Source organism: Miniopterus schreibersii (genome assembly GCF_964146895.1).
Source record: "Miniopterus schreibersii genome assembly, chromosome: 13".
NCBI lineage: Eukaryota > Metazoa > Chordata > Mammalia > Chiroptera > Miniopteridae > Miniopterus > Miniopterus schreibersii.
Window position 1 is genome coordinate 17,165,877 of NC_138113.1, and position 18,415 is coordinate 17,184,291.

General features: G+C 34.5%; 1 protein-coding gene and 1 pseudogene across 3 annotated transcripts in view; both read right to left on the reverse strand.

The window, feature by feature from the left end:
• Positions 1-18,415, reverse strand: part of PRKD3 (protein kinase D3) — a gene marked incomplete at its 3' end in the record, with an annotated part of 55,949 nt that overhangs the window by 7,320 nt on the left and 30,214 nt on the right. Inside the window, exons 7-14 of one of the 2 annotated variants that reach the window (XM_081157223.1) lie at positions 17,058-17,135; positions 14,151-14,334; positions 12,635-12,758; positions 10,846-10,923; positions 9,502-9,778; positions 6,813-6,865; positions 5,679-5,751; positions 4,675-4,781 (exon numbers count right to left, since the gene is read on the reverse strand). In XM_081157223.1, coding sequence (XP_081013349.1) covers positions 4,675-4,781; positions 5,679-5,751; positions 6,813-6,865; positions 9,502-9,778; positions 10,846-10,923; positions 12,635-12,758; positions 14,151-14,334; positions 17,058-17,135 — 974 coding nt within the window. The remainder of the gene's footprint in view (positions 1-4,674; positions 4,782-5,678; positions 5,752-6,812; positions 6,866-9,501; positions 9,779-10,845; positions 10,924-12,634; positions 12,759-14,150; positions 14,335-17,057; positions 17,136-18,415) is intronic. The other variant, XM_081157224.1, reaches the window with a different exon arrangement.
• On the reverse strand, positions 3,581-4,522 carry LOC308566681 (small ribosomal subunit protein eS4 pseudogene; annotated as a pseudogene). Its single transcript has one exon. The product of its transcript is annotated as a small ribosomal subunit protein eS4 pseudogene (transcript).

Here is an 18,415-nt window from a genome sequence, read left to right on the forward strand (position 1 = left end):
TTATCTCCATCAATCCATGTTTCTTGAGTACTATGTTACCAGGGTTGGACAAAGGTGAACATGTTACTGTTTCTGCTAATAAAAAAGCTACCTATCTTACTCCGGGGGGGGGGGGGGGGGGGGGGGACGACGACGACGACGACGATGGGACGGGACACACAAAACAAAACTTCCTTTAAAGCGAACTTGAGAAGTCAGCCATGCTAAAAAACATTCAATAGCTCTTTATTTTGGGGCATAAATCTGAATTCCTCTGCTTGGAATTTAAGATCTTAAAAAATCTGGCTTCATTCTCCCAATTCTTTCTTAAATATGCTCTACTGGCCCAAATGATTAAATTTTTTACTTCTTGTGAATAGAGATGATATTTTTCTTATGCTTTTCCTTATTATGGGTACCTAATTACACTAAGAGGGCAAACTTTTTTTTTTCTGGCCTATGTGGAGTTCTGCCTCTCAAATGTTTTTAAATCCTTCATTGCCTCTCAATTCCCCCTGCAAGTGCCTTAACTTTAGCTCACATTTCTTCTGCAACACTACTGCAGCAGCTTCCTCTACACTCCGTGTGCAGCAGTACTTATCCCATGGTACCACATTACGCGTGTATGTATCTTACTCGGTAGCTTCATTAGCCTAACGTGTCTTAGTCATTTTAACTCAATGTCTAAATCATAGTGGTTCTTTTAAGAAATGTTTAGAAAATGAGTAAGAAGCACAAAATATTGTTTACTAATCAACTTAAAACAACTTAATGTTCCAATTTAGTAATCAACTTAAAACACCATGATATTCCAAGCAGCAAAATAAAAAGTGGCACCATTTTATAGTAGATAAATGAAAGTGAAATAGCCCACAGTAGTGGGTGTAGTAATGGCAGTAAGCAGCGAAAACTTCAGAATATCGTAACTTTCTTTGGTCAGCCTCAACTGGAAGTGGGGAGGGCTGTCCCGTTGGCTGTAGTCGTCTATCTCTTAAGCCTCACGCCCCCTGTAACATTATTCTCTCTTAACTTGTATTTGTTTAAATATCCTGTTTTCTCTGAAGTCTGTTTTGGTACATTATAATTTCGTAGAAAATTAACCATTTTCACCAAGTTTTCAAATTTATCTCATAGAGTTGTGCAAAGTAGTATCTTAAGATTCCCTCAACTTTTTTCAGTATTTGTGGTTATCTCTTCAAGATGTTTTTATATTTTATTTTTTTGATTAGGTTGGCCACTTATGTTGTTATCCCACTCCCCCCAGAAAACCTGCTTTTGGACATATTTTACACTTTTTTGTATTAAATGTATTAATTTCCTTTTATGTAATCCCTTCTGCTTTCATTAGGTTCACTGTTCATTCTTTAACTTCCTGAGTTGGATTCTTAATTTATTTTCATTCTTTCTTGCTTAATATTTGAAGTTAAAAAACTTTCTCTGAGCAATAGTCCAAAAAGCTCTGATACAGTTTTTTTCATAATTATTTTCTAAATAGTGCTCTGAAATCTTGATTTTGCTGATTCAAAAATTAAGATATTAAAATATTTTCAGGTGGTGGAGCTGTTTTTTGTTTTTTTTAATTTTTGATATTTATTTCTAGCTATACTGCATTAAGATAAAATAATACTGTTTGTTATTCTTTAAATATTTATATCTGAATATGTATATATTCAAATGACTGGCTATTTGGTATAGTGTGATTGGCACTCTTCCACTGTTCAGTGCCCTTCTTCAATTCATTTACTATTTTCCCTTGAATTAAACCTTATCAGATCATGACCCCCTTGACAGTCTTCTATTTGAGAAGGCACCTAGTTATCACAATTGTGGATCTCAGAAAGAGGCAGCAAAACAACCAGTTCTTATTGTTGTATCCCTTCCTGTTCACACCCCTGCTCCATCCTTGGTTTTGGAAAAATTTCTACCTATTTTGTAAGTCTGAACTCTCTTCTTTTATAAATAAAAGACAGAGTATGCTTTTCTGTTTACCATTTTTCTTGTAGCTTTTGGATGATTCCCAAGAAGGGGGAAATGCTGAATTTATAACACAACATTCAAAATAGAAAGTTCCTGCTTTTCTGATAATGTTTCCTCATTTACACAGGTAGCCACAAGAGCACCACACCTTTTCTCCCACTACTCTACTATCCTCAGACAATAGCAAAAGAAACATTAACATTACCATATCTCTATGAAACAAAAGTAAAAATCCCCATTTCTTTCCTGCACCACAATGTGCTCCCCAGATGTGGCAATGTTGACAGTGTATGTAGATATGAATCCTTTCCTGTACATAACCGTATAAAGACATATATAGTGTACACATTACCTTAAGAATTTATACAAATGGAATCATTCCATACTTCCTTTTTAAAAATTTAATGTTATAAATAATACCCCACATAAATACATTTATTTAACAAATAATAAGAGTATTTGCTATGTGCCTACTACTACGTAGGTAGTTTGAATTCATCAGTCAACAAAACTGATAAATATCTCATTTCATGGAGCTTCTTCCTGATGGGTAAGTTTGAGAAAAATTAAGTATAGCTTCTGGCACAAAATGAGGCATTCACTAAATATAAAACTGAAAATATTTTCTATGAACAATTTGAAGAGAATCTACTGTGAAAACAGTATTATATTAATTTAAGATGACAACATTATATTTGGAGACACACTACAATTACTTAATTCTATTCCAGTTAGGCAATTTCAAGGAAAATAACCAGAAGGATATACTAATAAAGTTTTTACATTGTGTATTATCTTATATTCAGTTACTATGATCCAGAGTTGGTAACACGGGCAAAGTGGTTCAGTGTTTGTGATCAAAATGACATCAAGACAAGCTTTAGGAATATATCCTTAATATTTATTTTTTTGCATATTAATTGGACAATGAGAAGGGTTCCAAAATTAGATATGAAAAAAGCGCTCTCAGCAATGTATTCACACCCTAATACAGAGTGTGAATGCTAATATTCTATTTAAGGCAGCTTTCTTTGTAGGAGGCAGCCTTGAAGTGAGCACAGGTAGCTTGTAGACCAATCTTTTATCACTCCTCTGAAAAAGAAGTGAGGCAAATTACTAGTGACCAATAATAAATGTAAAATTAATTATGTGTTTATAAATTTCTCACCTTCCTCAAGGAAGCATAAGTGTAGTGAGTATGTCTTCTTGAACTTCACCCACAAGCAAATGGGGCGCTGACAGCATTAACTATCATATCACTATGATTTCTAAAGTATTATGCAAAAGCTACACAACACATTAATAGAAACTTGTGTATTATGTATTATATATTATTTTATATGATATTAAATATTAAAAATATAAGATAAACATTTAACATAAATACTCAAGATAAACGTGCTATAATAGGTACCTCATCTGTGAGACCTGGGTGGTGCCACAATGACCTAACAAATGTGATGGTAGATGTACCAATTATTTTGTGCTCCTGGAGTGATGAATTGAGAATGATATATTTTTTAAAAAAGATTTTACTGATGAAAATGTCTTCTAAATAACCACCATAGAGCAAAATAACAGCATTCTTTGTAACTCCTAGCTTACTGTAATTTAATTTTTCCTTTTTTTTTTCCATGCTGTATTATCTTAATAATTAAGTACAAAGACTTTTCCAATTATGCCACCTAGAGTTCATTTCACCCACTGCTCTGTTTGGCCGCAAGTCTCTTGTCTCTCTCTTCAGAAATAGTGAGAGGGATACCCTTTCCACGGGGAAGGGAAATCCATGGTTTGTTGCCTTTGCCAATTACAAAAATGTTGGAGAGCCGGGTGGCAAAGCTGTTGCCATTGGCATCCTTCACGTTAACTATGTCAAAATAACCAGGGTGCCTCTCTGTTGGTTATCATGCCAATTCTTCCCAGGTTAGCACCTCCAATCACCATACACAGATTACCAGTGTCAAACTTGATGAACTCAGTAATTCTGCCTGTCTCCAAATCAATCTGAATGGTGTCGTTCATCTTGATGAAGGGATCATAGCGGATGCTGTGAGCATCATGGGTTACTAGATGAGGGATTCCTTTTGTGCCCACAAAGATCTTCCTCACTTTACACAACTTGTACTTGGTCTCCTCAGGTATAATATGACGAACAGCAAAGGACCCTTGGTGTCACAGGTCAGATGGGAATTCTCTCCAGTCTTGTCAATGCTGATGACATCCATAAAACCAGCAGGGTAGGTTATATCAGTTCGGACCTTGCCATCGATCTTACCCACTGCATGCAGATCGTCGTTTCATCTCCTGTTAGCGCATACTTAAGTCTGTTCCTTAAAATGATGAGAGGGAGACATTCTCTCAACTTGTCGGGAATGGTAGAGGGCCGCGGAGCACACACACCAGCCAGTTTATCCAGCATCAATGCTTTGCAGCTGCTACACGCTTCAGGTGCTTCTTGGGACCACGAGCCATGGCTGCTCTAGGCACAGAAAGAGGACTGCCTTTTTCCAGTTTGCGGAGAAAAAAGGTTCCCTAATTTTTCCTTTTTAAAAAAGAACTTAAGGAGTTAATTCAGATGCTCACCACCCTGTCACTGAGCCAAAAGGTCATATAAGATGCAAAAACCTGCATCTTATTCTCATTAGTACACTAGACAGTCTCTGATTTAAAATCCATAAATCAAAAATTAAAACCAATATAAAGCAACATTTTTTTTACCTGTAAAATAGCCACTTCATTACGGAGTTGACTTTCCTGTTTTGTGGGAAATCTCAACTTATCAATTACTTTAATAGCCACATCTCTTCCAGTCTTTCTATGTTTTCCTATTTTTAAAAAAGTAGAGAAGGGAAAGAAGCAAATTGACAAGTCACATACAATACATAAGTTTTATCAGAAAGTTATCTACAGACTAACATTTATATGAATTTACTCTTACGTTTCTTTTCTTTGGCTCATTTTGTTCTTTTTCCTTCACTCACCTTTAATTTTGAGAAATAAATTATTGCCCCTAGTAAAGGGAATTTCATTATTTGAAATGGTAGAAAATTTGAATCAACTTGCTTGGTGAAAAATATTCTCCCTTATTAAATGACAGTTAACTACCCTCACCTGGTATTCAGAGACTGTCAAGATGGAAACATTGTACCAATGAATTTTATTCTAGGTTCACTGAGCCAGTACAGTGTGATTTGACCACATATCAGAGCAAGCCTGGAGGCAACAAGGCCAACTGGGAGATAACTGTAACAGTCTTAGCAAGGGATGACAAGGGTTAAACATTCCTTTTCTTTTGTAATGTAGATACAGCCTATAAAGTACCCTTATGTACATTAAGTTAATATTAACAACCCTGTGAGCTATGCAGATCAGCTTTTATTAGCTCCATTAAACTGATGAAGATACTGAGGTGCAGTGAGGTTAAATGACTCTGCCAATATCCTAAGTCACAGAGCAAACAATAGGCAAATGGCACCATTTGTGCTGAAAAACCAGTAGGGTATATACTTCAATAAGCAAGCATAATTTCATACCATTTATTTTTCCCACACAAATATCTTATGTATGAGCTACAGGAAGAGATAAAGTAAGGATATTGTGAAACTAATTTTCTTATTCTTTCCGTTACTTAATTGTGACAAGGCATAACAGCTGGCAGATGTTTTAAAATTTCATAATTTTTCTATAGTGTGTACAACATGTAAATGGCTCTAGTTACTTGCCTCCATAAACGATGCCAAACTGGCCTGAACCAAGCACTTCATCTGCAAAGATCTGGTAAACAGTACTGATGTCCTATTTAGGAAAGAGTAAGCAGTTAAGTATAATTTACCTTTACAAAGCATGTCAACATCTCTGATTCTTTTCATTTAAACACTTAAATACACTTTTGTTTTTATGACATAGGGAACTAATTTTCAGAACAGTATTTTATGAAACATTGGCTTTCTATGTTCTAGAAAAGTAAGCCTAATTTTCATACTATCACTCTCAATGTGCAAGTATAATGTACTCTGTAAGAAGATTATTTGGGACAAAAATGCTTTGAATAAAAAAAATCTTATATTTATTAAGTAGTGATCTATAAAAAGTAAATTAACATAAATAATTAAGAATAAAGTTTTACTTATTTTACCATTACAGAGATCTGCCACCTTTGATTTGGAAATAAAAAACAAACCCCGAAGGTTCATATTATTAAGATTAGGCTAATTTGCAAAGACTGATGAGTTTGTATGAGAAGTCTACAACTCAAATCCATGCCTCAATTTTATCCCTTCCCTCCCTCCCCTCCTCCTCTTTCCTTTCTTTTATTTAAAAAAATGGTGGTTGTCAGAAAATTCTTGGGGGTGGGGTGGGGGGAACATCTCTGATGCTATCGACAACTCTTCAGTCAAGGTCACCCTTCTGTTTGGGTATGTGTTGCGGTCTCCATGAAGTTGAGGACTCTTATCTTAGTGTTACATTCCTAGCCAGTGCCTGTATCATGGTAGTCACTCCATTAAATAATTTAGTCTCTTAGGCCTCAATTTCTTCATTGGTAAAGTGGATATAACATCTATCTCACTAGATTTCTGAGTAAATTAAATGAGGATCTATACAAAGTGTCACGATGTCCAGTGCCTGACATATAAAAATCTGTACAGCTGACCCTTGAACAATGTGGGGGTGAGGGGTGCCAACTTCCATGCAGTCGAAAATCAACATATTACTTTTTACTCCCCCAAAACTTTACCATCGTTGACCCTTCGCATCTGAGGATTCAACCAACTACAGAATAAAAATAGTTTTCACCCTGCAGTTGGATGAATCCATGGATGTGAAACCCAAGGATACAAAAGGTAATTTTTACTTACCACATTCTCCTGGATCTGACAATTAGATACAGAGATACTAGTAGACAAATCTTCTGTAAAATATAAGAAAGATGTATGAGAAAAGAACAAAATTGTTAATATATGACTTAGCAATATTAATATGTGAATTACTAATATGTGAATGCCCACAGTATATTTAATTTAAACCATTGGCTTACATTCAGTTAATATCATGTAATTACAATTGTTTTAAAAAAATTTACACACGCAACACTAGTCCAGGAAGAGGAAACTGGTTCAGTCATATATGATACATCCATACAAAGGAATATTATATAAACATTTAATAGTGTAGAGCTGTAAGTGCTGAGTCAGAAAGCTATCCATGACATCAGTAAGTGAAAAAAGGGAAGGTGCAGGTAGCAGCATTTGAATGAAAAACAAATAAAAATATGATTACTTCTAGTGGGTGGGGAACAAAGATTTTATAGTTTTTATACTCTTCTATACTGTTTATATTTTTTAAAACATAAAAAGCATATGTATTACTTTAATGAAAAAATTTAAAATTAGGTAAATGTATATACTGTCATTGAAATATATCTGATATATATTAAATAGTGGATAAAAGCAAGTTGTAAAAAGAACACAGAGTATACCCACATTTTTTATCAAAATAATGACAATCTAGAATAGATAGGACAGGTGCCCTGCCTCCCAATGCCTCCCCATATCAATAAATATATACCAAATTATTAATAACGGTTTTCTGAGGGGAGAGATACAGAATTGAGAATGGGGGGATGTTTTATGTGTATAGGGAGTACTTTCTCATTTTATATGATACATTTCTAGAAAGTTTAAATGTCTGTATTATTTTGGGGAGAAAAGTAATTAACAAGAAAAAGAAAAAAAGAGAAACATGGAAAGTAAGCAAGAGACTAGATATCAAACATCTAGACTCCTGGAGACAACTCAAAGAAACAAGGTATGAAATTACCTTTGTAATCCCAAATATGAAAATATAAACCTTCACTAACAAGAAAATGTAAGTAAACTATACATCAAAAATAAGTGACTATCAAAAACTCTGTCTTAAGTCATTTAAAAAATATTTCAAATATTGAATATTAACGAAACAAAAAAAGTGCAGCATCCACAAAATTAATGTGTCTAAAATTCTGCTTTTCAGTAGTTCCAGTTTTCCAGTTTAAGTCAATATTTATTTTGTTTCAAAGGCATCGACTATCTAGCTCCATCCAGCTTTAATTTCTATTGCTTCCCAGAACTCTGCTCCAGACAGGTTGTTAAAATAACAGCAACAGCAGCAGCAACACAGTAATACATCACTAATTTGTCAGAAACTGTGCGAAGTCCATGAAGAATATTATTATTCCCACTTTAGAGAAATGTGGAGGCCGAGATCACACAGCTAAGTAAGCAGCAGAACTGGGGCTTCGTCTTCAGAATCCTCACTCCCAACCCTTCCCCAATTCTGCTTTCAGGAACCCTTAACCCTAGTGAGGAGGTCCATGGATGTGCCTGTACTATACAGGGGAAAGGTCCATGACTTTCATTCAAATATATTACAGTTCTGCCTAAAATCCTTCCAAACTTAAGGAGCACTGTGAGTATCCATCTATTTACCTTCTAATAATTAATATTAGACATCAAACATGTTCATGTCATTACCCTTGTCCCTCTGATCACACTTATCTCAACTAGAGAACACTACCCCATCTACCTCTATCATTTAGCCCTGCCTATCCTAACCTACCTGAGATCCAAGTTCAAATCAGGTTCTTCTACCATGAAGTCTGTTTACTCTTCCTATCCACATCTGAGTTCCTCGAGTAATGCATCACTCGTTTTTGCACTTTACTGCTTTATGTACCATCTAACACTTGTGGATATGTCTCATCTCCTTAAACAGCTTTTAAAACTTCTGGTTTTCTTTTGTATTCTAGCTCAGGGCCAGCATAATGCCCAAGAATAGCTGCACAAAATAATATAGCTGAACTGAAATAAACTATACTTAGAAACTGGCTGTTTCCATTTAAAAATATTTGTCTAAGAAATGAATTATGTTTCCCCATAAATGACATAATGCCAATGGAGGGAAAGTGCCATTATAGTATGGCTTTCTGATTAAGTGTTCACTTGAACCTTTATCAAATTATGTTGGTGCAAAGGGCATATGTTACAATATTTAAAATATTTCTGAATGTTTTGTTAAAAGAAATAGAGTATTTCTGACTTCACAGATTTCACGAGTGTGATGTGAAACAAAACACTTTATATACAGCCTGTTTTATATATATGAAGCAAAATACTAATACCAGTAGTTAATCCAATGCGAATTCATGGATGCCAAACATTGCTGTATACATTATAGGTTTTTCATTTAATACTGACAACCCTATAAAGGTGCTATGAGGAGAGGTACTTGTCTAACGTCACATAGCAAGTTGGCCAAGCTAGGATTGAAATGTAGGGAGACTGACCCTGGAGCTTAGCGCTAGGGTATAAATGTATGTATGTATGTAGTATATATGTATACACTATAACCAACATAACTGTATAAAGGAATTAACTAATGGTACTGGTTACACCAGACAAAGCTTAAAATGAGCATTAAAAATACATACAGAAAACATGACCACACCACAAAATGCTTAAGAACCAAAGGGAAAAAAAGAAAAAGGCCATCAACAAGCTTATTGCTTACTGTGATCTTTCCCTTGCCCCGGAGAAGTGCAAACACTGGCTTGAGGGGTTACAGGCATGAGGGCTTGGCGAATTGCTTTTTCCCAGCTCTGTGCTACATCAAGTCCAACTCCAGTGGCAGCAAGAACAGGATTGTGAGAGCTGTCCCCATTGTTCTCACCAACAAAGTAGACCATAGTGTCAGTGATGATTTCAAAACAGTGTGGGTTGCTGCCTTGTGAAATGTTTGTGAAATCTTGTGGCGAAGATATGCGTAGAATTTCTGAAAGTGGAATTTCCTGAAGTAAAAAATTAAGCATTGGAAAATATAAAACTTCTCTGTTTTTATTTTCAATACACTAAACAAAGATATGCATTTCTAATAAATGCTATGAAGATGAACACAAGTACGTGGCCCATGGAACACACAGTGAAGCCTTACGATAGTATCTGCCTTGAATGATCTGCATGTCCAGCAGGGACAGAGGCAAACCATGAAGTATAACAACTGTCCGTGATTCAGGCCTATCGCAGGTTATTAGAATGTAAGGAAAGAGAGGAGTTAGGAAGCCGAAGGCTGCTAGATCCAATACTTGTCACTTTTCAATTGTCATTAAAACACCCCAACAACTACTTCTCTACTGGCTGCTCTCTGCAAGATACATATATCCCCAAAAGGAGTACAAAGCAGAAATAATAACAGCAAATTAGAATGTCAGTGTAGGTTGTTTAAGCACTCCATTCTGGTTCTGTCCATAACTGTAACAACCATTTATGTTTAGTCCATTCCTAAGGCAAAAAAAGTTTATTAAAAAACAACAACCAACTAACTTTGAATCATTTGTCTCTATTTTCTCTCTTACTGATACAACTGCCACACTTACAAACTTGTTGGTGTCGATCAGTGACATGGCAAAATGTGGAGCAAGCCCAGCAAAGGATACAATACAAAGCAGATGAGCCAAAAGAAGCACTTGGGAATTGGGACCCAAGGTAAAATGGAAGGCCAGAGAAACACAGAATATCATGTTGGCCTGTTCTGGGCAGGCAATGATCATGTGAGTTTCTAAACAATTTAATCTGAGTCATGGTACCAGAAGAAAAGCAGCAGAAACCTGATAAGCAAACCAAAACCAAAGAAACACACAACAAAAAAACTACCTTTGGTAGAACTATTATTGGGGGTGAGATGGATGGGTGGGGGACACGTACTTCAACAACAAGGAACTGAACAGTTACTTCTCTAAACTATATTAGGCAGAATCATAATAGGTTTACTCCAGTATAACAATTAATGAGTATTACTCAGATACATTTAGAAAACCTACAATATTTTAATGTATGTTTTTTAATGTGAAATCTTTACCTTGTAATACTTTGATCCAGATTCATTTTGAAACAATGTTAGACATTTGCTGTCAAGTCTCCAATAATGCCTCTTTCTCTATAAAATAAAGAATATAAAACTGTGAAGTTCAAAAATGATGATTCCTCCAAAGTCCTTTTCCTTTCATTTCTACTCATAAATTTGTACTTTTTAATAGGTTTAAAATTTGTAAGGTTCAAAATTCTGAAAAAATATAAAAGATATATAGTGAAAAGTATACTCCCACCATCACTCATATACCACTCCTCCCGTATGTATACACAGCAATGTTACTAGGTTTTGGGAATCCTTTGAGAGAATTTTATGCATACACATGTAAATACATATGCATTACACACACATAGATATATAACTTACCTATAGGCTAAATTTCTAAAGATTGGCTTGCTGGCTCAAAAGATATGTGCATATGTAATTTTGCTTGACAGTATTAAATTATCCTGCACAACATTTTACCAATTTAAAGGCTAATCAGCAACATGAGAGTGCCTGTTTACTCACACATTCACAAATGCAGTATGTTACCACACTTCTGATCTTTGCTACAGGGATAAATAAAAACTGGTGTTCAGTGAAATTTTAAATTGTACCTTAAGATCAAGCTCTTATGTTTAAGAGTCATTTGTATTACTTTGTCTGTGAATTCTACTCATTGGCTTTTCACTTAAGAATACATATTTCGGGTTCTTCCACGTCTTTTCATGGATTGATTGCTCATTGCTTTTTAGTGCTGAATAATATTTCATTGCTGGATGTACCACAGTCTACTTATCATTCACCTATTGAAGATCACTTAATTGCTTCCCAGCTTTGGCAATTACGAATAAAGGTACTATAAACATCCATACGCAGGTTTTTATATGGACGTAAGTTTTCATCTTAAGTGGCTGTAACATTTTGCATTCCCCTCAGCAATGAATGAAAGTGTCTGTTGCCCAGCAGGAGTGGCTCAGTAGTTGAGCATCGACCCCCGAACCAAGAGGTCACTGGTTCGATTTCTGGTCAGGGCACGTGGCTGTGCTGCGGGCTTGATCCCCAGTAGAGGGTGTGCAGGAGGTGGCCAACGGATGTCTCTCTCACTTATGTTTCTATCGATCGTTCTCCCTAACCCTCTCTAAAATTAATAACATATTTAAAAAAAAAAAAAAGGAAGTGCTTGTTGCTCTATATCCTCACCAGCATTTGGTGTTGTCAGCATTCTGGATTTTAACCATTCTAATAGGTGTAGAGTGGTATCTTGTTGTTTTAATTTGCATTTTCCTGATGACATATAATGTAGAGTATCTTTTCATGCACTTATTTGCCATCTGTGTACCTTTGTGGGTAAAGTATACGTGAAGGTCCTGGTCCCATTTTTTAATTGTGTTTTCTTACTCTTGAGTATTACAAGTTTTTTCCATATTTTGGAGAATAGTTTTTTATCAAATGTGTCTTCTGCAAATATTTTCCAGTTTGTGTCTTGTCTTTCCATTCTGTTGACATTATTTTTCATAGAGAAGTTTTTAATTTTAATAAAGTTCAGCTTATCAATTATTTCTTTCATAGGTTATGTGTTTGGTGTTTGTTGCAAAGTGTTATGCAAAGGGTCTATCCTTAGACCCTTTCTGAATTTCTACTGCTTCACCAGTTTGTAAGACAATACGTTAAATATTCTGCCTTTTAAAAACTCTTTATAAGTATATATCTCATTCTCATTTTGATTTAAAAATGCACAAAAGAAAGCACGTAACAGTTTCACTACCATATTTAAACGCCTGTGATTACTGACCAAGGTGTCCCTGCTGGTGTGATGGACCATCCATCCTTCCTTTACCACTGTGCTGCTCTTCCTCTTTGTGTGCTTGATGGATTGTACGACCCTCATCAGCGGAATATTATTGCTTGTTGATGGACTAAAAAATAGTTATGATAAATATTGATAATTTCAATTAAAAAATCATATACACACTATAAATTAAGCCTTTTGATAATGAGCTAAAATATTTCAAAATATCTTAAGACGACAATGGCTAAAGAAGAAAATAAATTATCCTGTTATGCTGACACACAGTTGATCTATAAAAGACTAAGATAACAATAAAGAGAAGAGAAAAATCCCCCAGCCCCCTCATTTAGAAGATCTGGTAGAGGCTCCCCTTTGGGATTGCTGTTGAGAAAGCTTCCCGCCCTAGGCAGCATGATAAATTAGTAAATTCACAACCAGGCAAAAAGCAAGTATACCTATACTCAAATTTTCATGGTTCAAAAGTCAAATTCCACTTCCACTGTTTCATGTTGTTAGAACTTCTAGTAGAAAATACTAAAAAGAAAATTATTTACAGATATTAAGAAAATAATGTAATGAGTCAAATCAGGTAATATTGAAACACAGGTCAGTAACAGTGTGGCTGGAAAAAAGAGCAATTTGGGGGGTATGAAAAAACTTTTTTGTTTTTTGTGTGTGGTGTTTAAACAGTTTTTGAATTTGAGTCTCAAACAGTTAAATACTTCTTCTTAAAATTATGAAATAGTCATGCTTAGGAAACTAAGTTCTTTCAATAGTCTCCAAATTGGATGAACGAGTTTTAGTTAATGATAAGACCTATAATTTAAGGATAAGCCAAACTGAATAAATGACAACTCTGCCATGTTAGACTGATAAATGGCCCATTTTCTTTAATACCTCTTTGTTGCCAATAAAAAACAAAACCTGCCAAAATGTTAATATTCTACTACAAAGCAGTACATCCTTATAGGGCTGTATATATATATATACACAAAATACTGAATTTCTGTTAACATAGAAATAAGTTTTATAATCAAGTAGCATTTTTACAAAGTGCTAAAAGTCAGATTAACTGTGGTAGTATGAAAATTGCCCTCAAATTCATCACCACCATCTTTGTGTAAGAGTCTTAGGTATACTCTTACTGTGCTTCTAACACTGGGTAATCTGCCTGAGTGAAGGCTGTGTGAAAATGGTTGCTTTAACTGGTGGTTCAATTCTGGAACCCCGCAGGAGCTGCTCCACAGCTAGATATCACATCTAGACTATATTTAAATAAAGCATTTTTCTCTTTAAGAAAACAGAATTCTCATACCTTTCCATCTTGAGTAGATGGCAAGAGTAATATAATTTATTTCAGAAATACTGTGGTGCACGTAAAAGAATTAGCCACAATTTAATTAGATTTTAAATTACATTTTTATTCCACTTACAGAGATGTGGCTTTTTCTTCATTAATGGAGCCCCCTGGACCGACCTTGCCTTTGGAAGTAGCTTGCAATACCTAAACATATATTACCTGATTGTTTTAACAGCTTCTTCATCTCTTTCCACATCAAGATCAGATGGATCCAGGAAGAACATTTTATCTTCTGGGGGGGATGGCTCTTCCGTGTCATCCAAGCCCCTACTACCATCACTGTTCATGTCACTACTGTCGATATCCATTGGTATATCTGTATCTGTTCCCAGACTGGAAGGTTCTGGCAAAGTTTTAAATGAATTTCAGAGTTTTATACTAATGGGATATAAATACATCTCAAAAGGGACAGTATATTAAATGTGAAGGGAAAAAAATGTTTAAAACGCTTAAATGAAAATGTAGGAAAACAGCTTTATTATTTAGGATAAAGAAATATTTCTTAAGGCAGATAAAAAATACACAAACCATAAAGCAAAAAAATTAATTTATTTGATTAGATTAGAATTTTAAATTTCTGTATGACAAAAGATAATACTAGAAATAAAGTAAAAGATTAGCCACCACTATTATAATTCTGGTCAATTGATTTCTATAAGGCAATTCAACGGAAAAAGAAAAATGTCTTTTCAATAAATAGTACTAGGACAACTGGACAGCTACATGTAAAAAAATGAAATTGAACCCCTTCCTTAAACCAAATATAAAAATTAACTTAAAAATGGATCACAGACCTAAATGTAAGAGCTAAACCTATAAAACTCTCACAAGAAAACATGAGTAATCTTTTTAACCTTGGGTTAGTTTAGGCAAAGCCTTCTCAGATATCTATGGTACCAAAAACATAAGCAACAAAAGAAAAAATAAGTAAATTGAACTTCATCAAAATGAAAAACTTCTGTTCTGCAAATGATACCTCAAGAAAGCAAAAAGACAGCCCACAGAATGAAAGTATTTGCAAATCACATATCAAATAAGAAATCTGTATCCAGAATATTTAAAGAACTCTTACAAATCAGTAATAAAAAGATAACCTAGTTAAATGCGTAAAAGATCAAAACAGGTATTTTCCAAACCAATGTAAAAATGACCAATAAGTACATGAAAAGATGTGCAATATTAATCAGCCATCAGGGAAACGCAAATCAAAACCACAACGAGGTATCACTTCATACTCACTAGGATGAAAATCATCAAAATAACACACAATAACACAAGAGGTGGCAAGGATGCAGAGAAATTAGAATCCTCACACACTGCTGGTGGGAATGTAAAATAAAATAGTACAGCTGCTTTGGAAAACAGTTTGGCAGTCCTCAAAATGTTAAACACAGAGTTTACCATATGACTCAATAATTCCATTACTAGGTATTCACCCAAGTGAAATGAAAACATCTGTCCACAGAAATTATGCTAAAATGTTCACAGCAGCATTATTCATAATGAGCCCAAAGTGGATACAACTGAAATGTCCATTGACTGGTGAATGGGTAAGTAAAATGTAATATATTCATACAGAGGAATATTATTCATCGACAAAAAGGAATATGTTACAACGTGGCTAAACCCTGAAAACATTATGCTAAGTGAAAGAAACTAGTCACAAAAGACTATATATGATTCCATTTATATGAAATGTCTAGAACAGATAAAATCATAGAGATAAAAATATGATTAGTGGCTGCCAGGGGCTAGTAGTGAAGGGTGGATGGAAAATGACTACTAATGGGTGATGAGAATGTTCTAACATTAGATTATAGTGACAGCTGCATTAACTTTGTGAATAAACTGAGCGAGTGAATTGTAAGGTATGCAAATTATATCTCAATAAAGCTGCTTAAAAAATAAGCCAGCAACTGAGAGGAGTTTATATCACATTATTACTGGCAAAAAATGAGATAGAATATCAAGTTCTTCAATAACAAATATACAAACAGAAAAATGAAAAAATATGTGAACAGGCAATTTACAGTGGAAAAAACCCCTAAGTAACCAGTAAACATTTGAAAGATGCTCAAATTCATTAGTGTACAGATGGATACACATTAAAATAAATATAAATAGTATTTCATATCCATTTGCCAACAGATGTAAAAGTGAAAAAATACATGAAAAGACTTTAGTAATGTAGAAGACAAAAAGACCAATCATGCTCTCTCTGTCAATGGTGTTAAACAGCAACCGCAGAAAACATGTTTTAAGAGAAAATGTTAAACTCTTGAGGAGCTGTGTAATTTCCATTCCTTAAGCTTTTCCTCCTACAGAACTACTTACATTCCATTTTTACCAGTTATGGAAATGATTTAAAAAAGTTACGATAAAAGTTTAGAGTCATTACGCCTTCTTTCCAAAAATGGTAATCATTGATTAATATAATATTGAAAAGAGAAAAAAAAAATGGCAAAAAAAGGAGAAATGTTGAGCTAATGATTATTTAACGGAGAAAGAGACAGTGAGGCTATACAATGTGTTCTAATAACTATGGACTAAGAAGCCAGACCAAATGGGTTCAAATCCCAACTCTACCATTTATTGGCTGTATTTCATGGGCAAGTTATTTAACATCTTTGTGCCTAAGTTAACTCAAGTGTAAGTAATTTCAAAGGGTTGTTCTTAAGTTTAAATTTCAATATGTGGGAAGATCTTAGAACAGTGCCTTGCATATAGCAAGCAGTCAATAAATGTTAGAACTAAATGTTAGTTCTAGGGGTAACAACAGGGTTTTAAAGTAAGTCTTTTTATGTCTAAAGATAAAAGAAGATATGCAGCACTATTAGCTATATTAGACTCTAAAGTGGTAAGTGGTTAAAGGAAAGATGGGAAGGTGTAATTACTAATAAAAGTATACCATTACTGATCTCTGCATTTTGATTATTAAATCAGAAAAAAAGTCAAAGTTAAAAAAAACTAAATAAAATATGTGAATATAACTTTATACAAATATAATACACAGAAGAATTATAACCTTTCCTAATCTTTTATAAAAATTAAGAAAAAGAATACTACCTCCATTGAAAGTAACCTCTCCAAGGCAGTCTCGTGGTACTTTTGATGCACAGCGTTTATGACAGTTGAATTTGCAATCTAAAATAAAGTGTTCGGCTTATTAATTTATGTAAAAAATCAGCAATATCAAATATGATTCAAGACATTCCTTAAATCACTCACAAATAGAGTATCACAAATGACAATGATGATAAAATAAAGTGTTCCTCTACTAAGAACTCAGGTCTTGAACTAAAGGTCTAGTTTCAAATTCTGAGGCTGTCCCTTAATAGTGATTTTTAACTCCTCAGGGCTCAGTTTCTTTATTTCTAAAATGAAGTTAAAATGTGCTGGCAAGTCCAGGTTTTCTTCCCTTACCTCACATTCATCTTTCCAAATACCCATTAAGGGTTTCTCAGTCTGATTCAATTCCTTTCCAACACATGTTAGGCCTTACTTTCAACTTCTAATTATTAGGACCAAGTGCATATGCAGAAAAGAGGCTGAGATTCCACAATCAGTGATTAGAAATTAGTGAGGGCTTTCCCGTACTACCTTGTAAGGAAAGACTGAGCTTCTCATGTATAAGGTCTCCCACTTATACAAAATGGTTCTTTCAGACTGCAAGAACCTCAGTTGATAGCATTGCAGATCACTGTCAGGTATGAGCAGTTCAATACTACTCTGTAACTCAGTGGTTCTCAAACTGTGGTCCCCAGACCAGCAGCTTAAGCGTCATTTGAGAACTTATTAGAAATGCTAACTCTTGGGTCCCACCCCAGACCTACTACACCAGCAGCTCTGGGAGTGGGGCTGAGAAATGTGTTTTAATAACCTCTTTAGGTGACACTAAAATTGAAACCCACTGCTGTAACTATAGTCTAACACCACCTTTGAAATACATCTACCAGCAATAACTGGGTAAAAAGGTAATTTCAAGTTCTGACTTAAAAGAAAAAGCCCCATGAAATTAATAATTTGATGGATAATAAAATTTGCATCATATAACACTGTCTTTTTCAATGAGACACCCTGAGAAAATTCATATATATTATCTTGCATATATCTTAAATAATTCTTTTTTTATCTCATTAAGGTTCGCAAATTATAAAAATAACAAGGTTTCCATTATCCCTTTGAAAATGTAGAGCCAAATTTGTGGCCCATCTGCAGCAAGTATGTAGGTTCTAATGGCAGGCATTTTTTCCCCTCTGTATTCCTACTCATGTTTTATGGTTTTTTTTCCTACTCATGTTTTATTAATTTGTTTATGCTTTCTTATATTTTATATATGCTCTAAAGTTGTCTTGTAGTTTTAATATAACAAAGTAAAAAACAGATGACTGAGTGCATAAATGAATAGCTGTTCTTGTAACTGT